Below are 14,433 nucleotides of genomic sequence, written 5' to 3'. Positions count from 1 at the left end.
AAATGACAAGACCTATAGGAAAGTGTTGTATGGGGGACTTTTAGAGAATTGTCCAAGCTTTCATGAAAAAATATTTTAAAAATTCTAAATACATTTTTACACGCTAAAAAATATATTTTTAAAATTAAAAGTCAATTTACAGAAAATGCCCACTTTTTTATGTTTTGAAATTTTTTTCCAAGAAAGTCAATATTGTTGCCTAACTTTCCTCCATACATCACAAGATGGGCACTTTTAAGGAAAAAAAGTTTTTCTAACAAAAACTTTTTCATGTTATTTTTTAGCGTGTTGCGCATTAACTCGTACAGGATGTATCAAGAATCCTTATACCCATTTAATAACACTCAATGGGCATTACAACTTTGTTTGATTGGGTGCCTTCTTTTTCTTGGCGTTACATCCCAACTGGAATAGAACCTGTTTCTCAGCATGTTTTGATATCTGAATGCTTAAAACAGCATTCTGTTTGCTGAAATTGTATTATTGTGTGCCTAGAACCAGTGAACTAACATCATTATTAGAAGCGAATGAGGCCGTTACAAATATTTATTTCACTTTTTGTCCCACCACTCTTTGGCTGGTCGAGGGGGGGGGGATAAAAATAATAAAGCATTTAATCTGAAAAATATTAAAAACTCATCGGATTTGTTAAAGAATTTTTAGCAAAACCCGATATTTTGATAAATATTTTTTGTCTTCCTCCTCAAAATGCAAAATCCAGCCAAAAATTTTTGAAGGGGGGGGAGACAAAAAGTCAAAATTAAATTTGTATCAGCCTGATAAAGAATCGGTTTTATTTCAACAATGGCTAACCACTGATCGATGCAATCTGGAAACTATTACTAAGACTATAGACGAGTTTGTTCCGTATTTTGTAGAAAAGTTGATAAGCTTATAACTCATGATTTCATTTATAAAGAACAATCCTCATTTTTGCGGGATAAAAAAGAATCTCTTAAACAGGGTGAAGTATTAACAATTTGTGACTTTTCAGAAAATTATTCATTTATCATTCAAAATTCAGCTCAAGGTTATCATTGGAATAATTTTCAAGCTACCATTCACCCCTTTGAAGTGTACTACAGAAAAGAAAATAAGTTGGAAAACTTGAACTTTATAATAATATCTAAAGTACTTACACACGATACAACAGCAGTTCAGTTATTTATATCAAAACTGCTGGATTTCATTGAACAATCGATTGATTTCTAAAAATTACTTTCATGTCAGATGGAGCAGCAGCTCATTATAAGAACAAAAAAAAATTGCCAGTTTGTGCAGTTTTCGGTCCAATTATGGATTGGAAGCAGAATGGCGAAGGTCCATGTGACGCTGTTGGAGGTACTCTCAAGTGAATGGCAAAACGAGCAAGTCTTGCTAAAGATTATGGAAACACAATCACAACTCCTCGAGAACTGTATGACTGGGCAGTTAAACAGCCAGATACACATATAACAAAATTGAATTTTAGCTTTATTTCAAATGAACAATATGCAAAAATGACGGATGAACTTGAAGAACTCTACACATACAGTCACGTAAAAACAATACCTGGTACACAAAAATTTCATTCATTTGTGCCAATTTCTGAAAATCAAATTGAAGCGAAGAAGTTTTCGAATTCAAAAGATAATCCAAAAAAGTTTACTTTGTTTCAGATAGACTAAAGATCTAATATTCAAAAAACGTTACAATAGAATGTATAAAAGAAGGATGTATATATTGTAGAAAAGAAAATAATTGAATACACATATACATATGTACATATTTCATCAATACACAAGCGTTTTCATTGATATAAAACCCTAAAAGCAAATTTGTATTGAGCCCTTTCCAATATCAAGCACGTTTTCAATGTCAAGCACGTTAAGATATTAAAAAAGTAGTTAAGCCCATTAAGCTTTAATGGATTGTCATTAGGATTCTGGATACATTACTGTACGAGTTAATGCACAACACGCAAAAAAAAAAATAAAATGAAAAAGTTTTTTTTAGAAATTTTTTTTTTCCTCAAAAGTGCCCTCCTTGTGATGTATGGAGGAAAGTTAGGCAATTATATTGTCTTTCTTGGGAAAAAAAATTCAAAACATAAAAAAGTGGGCTTTTTCTGTAAATTGACTTTTAATTTTGAAAAGATATTTTTTAGCGTGTAAAACATTTTTTTATATTTTTTAAATATGTTTTTTTGAAAGCTTGGACAATTCCCTAAAAGTCCCCCATACATCACTTTTTTGTACAACTTATCATATTCGAGTTATATTTTTTGTGAAAAAACGGCTAATGCGCAACACGCTAAAAAAAACAAACATGAAAAAGTTTTTGTTAGAAAAACTTTTTTTCCTTAAAAGTGCCCATCTTGTGATGTATGGAGGAAAGTTAGGCAACAATATTGACTTTCTTGGAAAAAAATTTCAAAACATAAAAAAGTGGGCATTTTCTGTAAATTGACTTTTAATTTTAAAAATATATTTTTTAGCGTGTAAAAATGTATTTAGAATTTTTAAAATATTTTTTCATGAAAGCTTGGACAATTCTCTAAATCAGGCCAAACATTTCAATAGGTCCTATCTGCATTTGAGAGGCTCTCTTTGTTCACTTTCTCTTTCAATTATTGCAATGTAATGGTACACTTTTCAACTATTTTTGCAGTTCAAATCAATAGACGATTGTTTTGATCATCGTTCAATGCAAGGAGACAATCATAATACAAATAAACAGCTGAGATATTAACTAAAGAAAGGGAAACCAAAGAGAGCCTCTCTTCTGCAGATTGGACCTTTAGACATGTTTGGCCTGAAATGTCACCCATACATCACTTTTTTGTACATCTTATCATATTCGAGTTATTTTTTGTGAAAAAAAAACGGTTAAAGAACTTTGATTCTTTTTAAATGTTAGTCTAGGTTAATTTTGAAAAAACAAAATACGCAAAGTTGCTTGAAACCTACAAAATTTCATAACATTCTGAGGGGGTGCTGCCAACCCCGAAGACGAGTTGGTGCGAAATTCGTCAGATAGATTGTGTATATTTGTGTACTCACGTTACCCGTCACAAGTACGGACTCACAAAAAGTATTGCAACAATATTGCATCACATTGACTCACCTCAATATCTCCAAAACCTTAGGACTTACAAAGATGCTGTCTTCAGCAAAGTTATTCAGAAGCCCAAAAGCAACAACTTTTCTGAAGACGGCATTTTTATAGATGTTCTGGTTTTTGAGATATCGAGGTGAGTCAAGATGATGCAATATTGTTGCAATACACTGAAGTTTTTTTTACGCGGTTTTTTTTACGCGGTCCGTCCTAAAAAAAAAACCGCGTTATTTCAAGACCCGTCGTAAAAAAAAACCGCGTTATTTCAAAAACCGTCGTAAAAAAATCCGCGTTTTTTCAAAAACACGCGTAAAATAGTCAGCACCACATCTAACGTGACTTGACTTTTTTACGACGGGTCTTGAAATAACGCGGTTTTTTTTACGACGGGTCTTGAAATAACGCGGTTTTTTTTACGCGGGACCATTACCGTCGTAAAAAAAAACTTCAGTGTACTTTTTGTGAGTCCGTACTTATGACGGGTAGTGTATATGAGATTCTTTTCTTGTGATTTCTTCCGATATTTTTCATGGTTACCTGCAAGTTTCCTTCCTCCAGCATTTTCCGCTATGATTTTTTCATGAAAACCATTGAGAATTTATCCTCACGGCATTCATCCTGGGTTTTCACCAGAGATTAGTAGATTATTCTTGCGATTTTTCCATTATTTTTTTTTCGAAATACCTAAGGGTATATATTTATCCAGAGTCTCATCAAGAATGTTTTCAAATATTATTCTGAATATTTTTTTCCTAGAATTGACCAAGAATTCTTTTTGGGATTCCATATGGAGTTGCCTCAGAAAAATGTCTATGGAATTCCATAATGGATTCCCTTTTCAATCCAGAATTATTTTAAACATTTATTCTGGAACTCTTCTAGATATTCCTGACAAGATTTTATCCAAGATTTATCTTGAGAATTTTTAAAAGATTCTGTTCGAGAATTTTTCACGATTATTTTCAGAATTCTTTTAATGATTACTTCTGGAATTGGCAGTCTTCCAGGGTATTTCTCTAGAATTCTCTTAGCATTCCTGCAGGGGTACCTCTGTGGATCCTTCCCAGAATTTCTTCAAATACTTTTCCCATACATCGTCCATTATTTTTAATTTCAGAATACCTCCATAGATTGCATTTCAGATTCTTCCAGGGATTCTTTCAAGGATTTCTTCATGGATAAATACGAAGATTTTTTGAAAGATTTTCTCAGAAATCCACTAGTAATGTTTTACAAATTTCTGCAAGGATCACTTCTTTCGTTTTCCCAGGAGTTTTCCGTGATTCTACCAGAGATCTCTTTTAAATTCTTCAAATTATTCTGATTTTTTATTATTCCGAACAAAGGATACATTTGAGGGTTCCTGCAAGTGTAACTCTTGTGGATTCCAGAATACCTTAGTTCAAATAAAAAACTTACCAGTCATCGGAATGGAAACCGGTAGCCGGCAGCTATGAATGGGTATGAAAGCGCACCTGACCTGATTTGATTATCTTCATTAACCCTTAAAGGATGTGAAACTTTTGGTTATATCCCTTTCGGGGCGGAGCTCAAAAAAGTGAAATTTCCATACAAATGGCTTAAGTTTAGCTCTCTAGAGCTTTTAAATTTGCAAACAAAACAACAATTCTTGTTCCACATTTAGAAGACCTACTCTTTAACTTTTGATTGCTTGCTTTGACTTCATAGATAAATCGGAAATGAAAAATATGCTACAGATAAAACTTTTTCATGTTTTAAGGTTTTTATCCACTTTTTTGTCAACTTATTGGGGTAAATCTCACATGCAACGTAAATAAAAGTTTGTTCGCACAATTATTCAAACAGTTCACATCACACAAAACGAAGACTAAACAGATGAAAACAATATGCAAACCTGCTATTGCTGAACAGCACAATTGTGCTGGTTCGTCACGAAATGGATATGTAGAGACAGACAATGGAGATTCGGCAAAACGGCATTTTTATTTTTAAATTTTGCGGACTACTATTGTAAATTTCGCGGTCCCATATTTTTTTACCGTACTGTCGAAGAAAACTTTAAATTTGCATGTCATATGAATAATTTACGAGGTTTTATGAGACGCAATCATAAATTCAACGAAAAAATAATAAATTTAATAGAAAGTATAAAACAAGCATATATTTAAAATGTCATACCGAATTTCGCGGATTTCCATAGTCCCTAGCTATGCGTTTTGAATCAATCCACTGATATTGAATTTCAAAACAGCATCTTCTTTTTCTGTGACGTAATGATTTTACTCGGACAAAGCTGGCTTCTCAGCTGCCTCAAGCTGTTTTATTTACACTTACAAAGTTATTAACTGAGAGCTTCCTTTGTTAATGACCATTTTGCATGTGTATATCGTGTGGCAGGCACGAATATACTCTATGCCCAAGGACAGAGGTTCCCAAACTTTTTGCTGTCGCAGCGCCCTTTGAACTTTTTGAAAATGTCGCGGCGCTCCCACATTTTTTATAGAGAAATATCATTATTTTAAAACAATCTTTACTTGAAAAATTAAAATGCAAAATTAAAAACTCGACATTTTGCATCTAGACGAGTGTACGGGTGGAGCGGACCTGGTGTGATGGTTAGAACACTTGACTATCACGCCGAGGACCTGGGATCAAATCCCACTCCCGACAAACTCACAAAATAGTGAGTTCTTCTTTCGGAAGGGAAGTAAAGCGTGGGTCCCGAGATGAACTAGCCTAGGGCTAAAAATCTCGTAAATACAGATAAAAAAAACGAGTGTACGAGCTGTTTTTGAGAATGTGTAACTGTTACACATTTTTGTGTGGTCTGGAAATTATGCACTTATGAGTAGGGCTGACACATTCTAGGTGCTGAATGGTTTTAGCGTGTAGAATTATAGTAATTTGTGTAACGAGTTGCAAAAAGTTGATTTTTTTGGGGTCGTCCATAAATGACGTAGCATTTTAGGGGGGAGGGGGGAGTCTCCGAAAATGCTACGAGCCATGTATTAAGTATGGGAAAATAGGCTACGAGGGGGGAGGGGGGTGTCAAAAATCGTCAAAACAATGCTACGTCATTTATGGACGACCCCTTTCAGCACGAGGATAAATACGAAGGTCGAAGAGTGCTTAAAAAATCGAGTTTTGCAACGAGTTCCATACAAAATTTTATGCAATGCTTTTTTTTCATTATATAACTCATTAGAGGCATAATGTTCATAATGCAACTCAAATGAGTTGCATTATGAACATTATACAACTATTTTTCATTATACATCTGACTTCAGTTACATAATGAACCAGTTTGGAAAAATTGGCCATTATGATACCAAAATGAGTTATATAAAATAGAAATTATAATACTGAATTGCATAAAATATTTTTCGTGTATTATCATACCGTGACCGCGCCTAATTCCAATCAGCTCCTTATTCCGTTCACTTGAATCAAAACGACGTGTATTAGCCGAAATTGTCGCAAATCTTTTGCATATTGTTTTTAAAATTTTCAATAATTATGTATACGCTAGACTATAATTAAAATTTTGATGATTGTTTACGTATTATTGTGAAAATACATTAATAGTTATTTATGTAACGAGTTGCAAAAAGTTGATTTTTTCAGCACGAGTCGTACATTTATCCAACGAGGCTTGCCGAGTTGGATAAATACGAAGAGTGCTGAAAAAATCGAGTTTTGCAACGAGTTCCATACAAAATTTTATGCAATGATTTTTCATAATGCAACTCATTTGAGTTGCATAATGTTCATAATGCAACTCAAATGAGTTGCATTATGAACATTATATAACTATTTTTCATTATGCAACTCATTTCAGTTGCATAATAAACCAGTTCGGAAAAAAACGCCCATTATGATACTCAAATAAGTTAGATAAAATTGAAATTATGATACTGAATTGCATAAATGTTATTTATCATCCAATTGGCAGCCATACTACTTTTTTTCTTTTCGGTGCCTGGGAATTGCATCAATTCATACATTAATTGTATTTTCATTGAAATACTAACAAAATCAATCAAACAAGTATCAAAGCAAAACAGTAAAGGACATATTTTTATAAATTCAACATCAAAAAAATTTTTCGTCGACGACTCATGATGCTGGAAATGAAAAAAGCACATGACCGGAATTAGGATACTAGAGGTTGTACTTGTTCCTAATTCCAATCAACATATGGATGCGAAGGAATTCTGAAAAAATTGCAGTACAATCGGAACAACCAACTCCAGCAGCATCAGTCAAGGCACTATGACGATAGATGACCGGTACATATCATTCATTGCTAACCCCAGCAGCAAGCATAAATTGTTTAAATATTTATTCGCATATGTTCAAAGATTGATTCGTCATAGATGACGTCATACCCGACATGAACCTATCATTGACCTGTTCTAATTTTGGCCTGCAAACCCAATATAGACGCAACAGTTTTGCGATGTTGGCCCAATAGTGGTCCAACATTTGGTAAAAATTGACCCGACTTTGACGCGACATTCGATTTTTTTTTCAGTCTGGTGGAATTTTGCAATGTTTTTCGTGTTTCGTGCTGTGCTAATCATTTGAGTGACAATTTATTCAAATGAAAAGGAATTGATTTTCAATTAGTGTGTGCTCTGATTGAAATCCTGTAGTAAGAAGCAAAAATGACGGAAAAGTTTTTTTGAATGAATGAGATCATTGAAAATTGATAAAACTCTAAAAATCCAGAAAAATTCTAAAATGTGCAACAACAGTGAAAAAATCTAATATTATTACTTTAAATTATTATAAAACTAACACATTTTAATGCGGAAATAAATGTATTTTACACAAAAAAATATAACTATCACTATAACAAACAATAACAATATGATTATTTGGTCAACATGATAATTACTTTAAGTGACCGGAATTAGGAACACAAGTGAACGGAGTTAGGAGCATACTGATTGGAATTACGAACAACAACTTGTTTAAATTGGCGGCCATTTTCAAAATAAGTGGAGTACTTGCAACCTTGATTATATTTTTCTAGCAATGTAGAGACATAATGAAACAGCGTTGCACAATTACAGCCATTAAATGCAGAAGATGTGTTTTCTACAGCTGTTAGACTTAGTGCATCGGAATTAGGAACGGTTACGGTATAGAAAATATACCGTCTACCCCCGTTGGTTTGAACGACACCTCATGCAAACCAACGGGGTACATTTTTTAATTTGAACTTCTAGTAACCCTGTGAGCATCTTAAAACACACTGATGGTAACCCTTTTTGCTGTTTTGTTTTGATTCTGCATTCCGTTTCACCTCGTTCCATGAGCAGAATGACGTTTGATCCATATTTAGTTTGAACGATGTGCAGACTTAGTGCATCGCCTTAAGTGAACGGAATTAGGTACGGTCACGGTATAGAAAATATACCGTCTACCCCCGTTGGTTTGAACGACACCTCATGCAAACCAACGGGGTACATTTTTTAATTTGCACTTCTAGTAACGCTGTGAGCATCGTAAAACACACTGATGGTAACCCTTTTTGCTGTTTTGTTTTGATTCTGCATTCCGTTTCACCTCGTTCCATGAGCAGAATGACGTTTGATCCATATTTAGTTTGAACGATGTGCAGATTAGAGGGGGTCAAATTAAAAAGTGTTTTGATTAGAGGAGGTCAAACCAACGGGGGTAGACGGTAGATATGTTTTTTTTACTTTTGCTACTAAGCTCAATATTTAAAAATGCGTTTGATAGTTTTGCTATTATTTGAAAACAATTCAACACATTTCCATAAAATTTTCACACAGTCATCTACGCATACTAGCCGGTACCCGTAGCGTAGTGGCTACACGTTCACTTCATAACTGGATGGTCATGGTTTCGATCCTAGCCCCGGCATTTTTTTTAAGACACGGACACGTTCAGTGCTTCCAGTGAGCTATTCGCTCTTTGAAGGAAGCACTTTTCGTCAGTTGCTCTTCCCCACGAGAGCAGCTGATACCTGACCCTCTTCTGAGCATATGCTCTAACGGACCCGAAAACTTGGATATCGGCTAACGGAAACTCATAATGGACCCCAATTGGACTGGACTGGAGAAGGAACAAGAGCCCACACATCACCATCCGCGTGCTCATCATTCTACCCATATGGATAGGGTAGAAAAGTGACAGCAGCGCAACGGCAACCAGTTCGATATACAGTAAAACCTCCATGAGTCGATATTGAAGGGACCATCGACTCATGGAAATATCGAGTAGTGGAGCAGAAATCCTTTTGGAGGCATTTTGGAGGGACCATCATAGTAACCCAAAAATAATTTTTCAGTATGGAAAAATTTACCTCCATGAGTCGATATCTAGTCAAGGAACATCGACTCATGGAGGTTCGACTGTAGTACAATTTAAATAGAATACATTTAGGCGCTGTACAAAGTGTAAGTGCAGTCGCCAATTGGAATAGCTCACGCAGTGCCCTAGTGGACAAAAAAAAAACGGTAAAATTAGGTTAACCGTTATGTGGGCGACAGGGTACCCGGGTACCCAGCGCCTATTTGAAAAGCACGGTGTGAAAAAAAAAGCAAAAAGTTTGTCGGATACATAACGGTTAAGCGGTTGTAGAATAATAAAAAATAATAAAAAAAACGCCTGAAAATTTTATGGTTCTAACTTCACAGACAAAAAAGTTTCTGTAGGAGATGCAAAAATTAACAATATACGCTTTTAACAGTTTTTGCATGAGAAAACTTAAAAAAAAATTGTTCTAGTCTAGATTCGTTGTAATTAACGCAATTATTTCGTATAGTTTTTGCACAGCTTGAAATCTGAAGATTTTTTTTATATGCTCAACTCAGAATCCAGAAAATGGTCACTTACAACTTACACCCCTTTACATCTGGGTCCATCAAGTGTCATTTGACATTAATCATCCTAAAATTTTACAACTCTGGTAACTACTGAGATTATTCGGGTCGTTTGCATGATTTTTGGTCACTTGGAGAAGGCATCGGCGGTGATCTAGTAGTACTCCCCTTCGATCGGATTGGCGTAGTGGTCATGGGCTCGCTGCCAGGGAGCGGTCGGCCTGGACTACGACACCGGTGGAGAGTGAGGAGGCGATTTGGCTACAGACGCACACTGCACTGCTGGACGCTGGTATGCCCTGACGAAGTTGACGTCATCCAAGCTGGACTAGTACACGTAGCTTCGGGCCAGATCCTTCATTCGCAACATTTCGATGAGATGACAACGATGGGGCTGTTCTAAGAATCGCTAGCGGAGCAGCGACGGGATGACAAACCATTCGACCAACATGATCTGCCCTTCTACGACTAGGACTAGGTTCTTGCGTGTTTGTACTTAAAAAAAAAGATAAAAACAGCTGAAAATACCATTTTTTGCATAACTGTCACAGCATAAAGAAATCGTTCTATTTTTTCATTGACAAGTATCTGACCTGATAATGTGTCGAACCCATAAAAATTTGCTTGGATTGTTAACTCGTGCGCAGAGAAAGGACCACTGCGCACTTCTGCCCCGCATTACTCCAGGTATATAATTGCAAAGAAAGCTCTCAGTTGAGTACTTTGAAAATGCACATAAAACAATAAGCTGAGAAGCAGGCTCGATCCTAGTGGACATGTTTCGCCAAAAAAAAAAATACGAAGAGTACGATATCAACGCCCGTAACGCTATGATATGTTTCATTCACATGTGTGTTCTTCAACCTGCAAATACAACTCGATTCATATCTGCTATTTGATCCGCTTGTCATCACACGGCATTACAGTAAACTCAAACAGCCACGATACGTGTCTTAATGGTCAAGATAAGTCTTATCTGGCTGGTGCTGCTCGGTTCATTATTGAGAGCGATCGTCAACCTGAGCGAGCAAACGAACTAAACTCGGCCTAGTAGTGGTTCCCGTTTGATGCAGGCAACGATCTTATACAGTTGTTCTGAAATTAAATTTCATTGTCAGTCCAGCCTCAGATTGGACTTTCCGTTTGCATTGCGATAGATTCCGTTGGGTCGGTCAACCATTCCGGGTAAAGTTCACACTAGACTACCCGCCTCTGTACGTTTGTTTGGTAGTGATAGTGGTTGAAGTGAAAATAATGTAGAACTATTTGTCCAATTATCTCGTTCCCTTGTGATGAACTAGGAAGGGATTTAAGTGGAGATAATTCTCTGCCTGGACTGAGCCGAGCTGCGCTGTATGGCAGAAGAAATCAGTTTTGATGTGTACTTGGAAGTGGGCGGATTATGGTAAAAGAAGTGATCCGAAATTCGGGTGGAGAAAAAATGAAAGCAAGTGACAACGGTCGCAACTCAGCTGATAAGAATCAATTCTCCAGTTGTGTGTCAATCCTGTCTCTCTATCAAGATGAGGAAGATCTTGAGGAAAATCGCGATTACTACAGCTCCACGAAAAGAAAAGCATGTCAAGCTAGAAAGTTCATCTATCGCTACCTGGAACACAAGGTCCTGGAAATTGGGCGCCATGTTAGAGTAAAACGTGGCAAAACGGCCTTGAAGGGGCTTCTGCGATTTGTGCCAGGAGTGAAGAAATCGTCCAAAGCTAAAGGATACGATCACTTGATAACGGACGAGGAAAGAAGGTGACATTCTATTGTTTATTATTTGTTTGTTTGTCCTTAAGTCAGTAACGGAAATCTCTCGGCGTTTGCACTCGTGCAATTATAATACATTGTGAGGGCTTCCAATGAGCTCACTGTTCTGACACATTTAAGTATCTGTGCACTAAAGCAGTTTCCGTTCCGTACTCGAAGAGAACAAGTGATTCAAGAGCTGCAGTTAGTTTTCTAAAATGTTTGTCTCAGGCTATGGATCCACATTCTTCAGCAGTAAGAGCATGTGAAAAAAAAAACAAATTATGTTACTTTTCGATATAACGTACCTACAATTTAATTTTCGGTTTCGGTTTACATGTTATATCAAAGTGTACGTTGTATCGAAATAGAAAATATAATGAGGGGATTTGCTGAATACCGTCTACCCCCGTTGGTTTGATCTCATCTAATCTGAACACTTTTTTAATTTGACCCCCTCTAATATGCACATCGTTCAACTAAAAATGGTTCAAACGTCATTCTGCTCATGGAACGGGGTGAAACGGAACGCAGAATCAAAACAAAACAGCATAAAGGGTTACCATCAGTGTGTTTTTCGATGCCCACAGGGTTACTAGAAGTTCAAATTAGAAAATGAACCCCGTTTGTTTACATGAAGAGTCGTTCAAACCAACGGGGGTAGACGGTAGATTAAATAACTGCGTATTTCTATTACACAACTTTACATGTTTTCGACTTAAACCTAATCACAAGCCTTGCTTGCAATCAAAACAAAATCAAGATTTTCATAATGAAGTGCTGCATTTCTTCAAGGACTGCTTGTAGCAACCATAAAGCATAAGTGGCAGTCGCCAGTCCTAGTAAACTCTATTTGGTGAAAAGCAAAATATAGGTCGCTTGTATTTTTAAATCTGTCCTTATCTCCTTTGTTTACCACGGTGACTTTATGTTGGGCACTTCGATTTCTCAAAGGGGAGCAAATACATACAGCATGTTATGTTTCTACATATGCATATATCAATAGAGTCTCAGTCTAATGATTAGATGAAGTAAAGTCCAATGTTATGCTCATCTTCACAATTTTTATTGAATCTTGAATTGATTATTTTTTATGAATCAATCAATTTTCTCCTCTTCTTCAGGTGGCTGGATGACTATTCCGCAAGGAATACCGAATTGTCCTCCAGGCTTGGAATACCTTACGTCCATTGACCAGCTGCTGGTGCACCAGAAGGTCGAGCTGCTCGAAGCATTCACCGGTTTCGAGACGGCCAACAAGTACACCGTCAAAAATACCCTCGGCCAGAAGGTGTACTGGGCCGTGGAGGATACCGATTGTTGCACCAGAAACTGCTGTGGCCCCGCTCGGCCATTCGACATGAAAGTGCTGGACTACTACCAAAACGAGGTGCTGCACTTCAATCGACCGTTGCGTTGTTCGTCCTGTTGTTTCCCCTGTTGTTTGCAAACGTTGGAAGTGTCGGCACCACCCGGCAATGTGATTGGAACCGTTGAACAGGACTGGTCAATCTTTACGCCCCAGTTCAGCATCAAGGACCAGTCTGGCAATACAGTGCTTCGAATCGAAGGGCCTTTTTGTACGTTCAGCATTTGTGGTGATGTAGAATTTAAGGTAAGTGATATGAGTAATGTGACAGCTGAAACTTTTCAATCAACTTTTCTGAATACCCGTCAGGTCGTTGCTACTAACGGTAGTCAGGTCGGTAAGATATCAAAACAATGGTCAGGTTTCGCTCGCGAAGCATTCACTGATTCGGACCACTTCGGGATCAATTTTCCTATGGATCTAGATGTTAGGGTCAAGGCTACTCTATTGGGATGTCTGTTTCTGATTGTAAGTTTGATCGGATATTATCAATCACTTTGGGTTGTTCATAACACTTTTCTACTTGCTCTTCTTTTAGGATTACATGTTCTTTGAAAAGTCTGGCAACAAAGAATCAGACCGTCCAGGAATGTTTTAAAGAATAGGAAAATCATTTCCTTTAAACTGTGACCGTAATGTGCTTAACGTGGTGTACCGACAACTACTTCTTAATAAAAACGATGAACGTATCTACAAACGATTGCAAGGAATTCGATAATACCTGCACTGCATATATGATGGTAAACTAAACAACATTGTTGTCTAAGCGCATAATTAAATCTGTTCAACGTACGTACCTTATTCTACGAGTGGCATAAGTTGTGGTCTTATACACCTACTGCAGTCTCATGCAATCAATGCACAAAGGAGTAAATAGTCCGACAATACCACTACAATGTTGCATCTGTTGTTGGAACATCGAATGCTTTAAAAACAAATCATAGCACAACATTTTATACTCTCTTGTTATCTTCCATTGCCACTAACATAAGAGCATCGTTTTGATATTGGATGTCATCTTCGTAACTATTATAATCTTGATGAAAATACACGGTAATGTAATGTATGTGATTTTGTGTTTCTTGTTAATTTATTTTTTTGATGACAAGGGTGTTGTGTTTCAAGTCATCTAGAAACATTTTTCAGCATTGGTAACTCACGCCTCGAATTTAAATTTGAGACATCACACTGAAAAATATTTCTATTCAGTGACTGAGTTGGTCTTACTCAGAAATCGAAAAATCCTTCGTTTTCTTACTCAGTTTCCGTTAAAAGTGGGACAATTCATTGGCAATGGGTTGTCCCACTTTTAGTAGAAAATGAGTAAGAAAACAAAGGATGTTTCGATTTCTGAGTATGACCAACTCAGCCACTGAGTAG

The 14,433-nt window shown here is 36.5% G+C and overlaps 1 protein-coding gene across 7 annotated transcripts in view; it reads left to right on the top strand.

The window, feature by feature from the left end:
* LOC109401270 (phospholipid scramblase 1) overlaps positions 1–14,119 on the top strand; it is a 61,217-nt gene extending 47,098 nt beyond the window's left edge. For 6 of the 7 annotated variants that reach the window (XM_062852964.1, XM_029869212.2, XM_062852963.1 and 3 more), the window contains 3 exons: positions 12,809–13,299; positions 13,363–13,521; positions 13,592–14,119. In XM_062852964.1, the coding sequence (XP_062708948.1) occupies positions 12,809–13,299; positions 13,363–13,521; positions 13,592–13,651 (710 nt within the window). In that variant the 3' untranslated portion in view covers positions 13,652–14,119. Of the gene's footprint in view, positions 1–11,153; positions 11,694–12,808; positions 13,300–13,362; positions 13,522–13,591 lie in introns of those variants that run through there. The other variant, XM_019673807.3, reaches the window with a different exon arrangement.
* Positions 14,120–14,433: the final 314 nt, after the last annotated feature.

The sequence above is a fragment of the Aedes albopictus genome, chromosome 2 (assembly GCF_035046485.1).
Source record: "Aedes albopictus strain Foshan chromosome 2, AalbF5, whole genome shotgun sequence".
Taxonomy (NCBI): Eukaryota; Metazoa; Arthropoda; class Insecta; order Diptera; family Culicidae; genus Aedes; species Aedes albopictus.
Note: the sequence above shows the minus strand (reverse complement) of the source record. Positions and strands in the feature narration are given on the sequence as shown.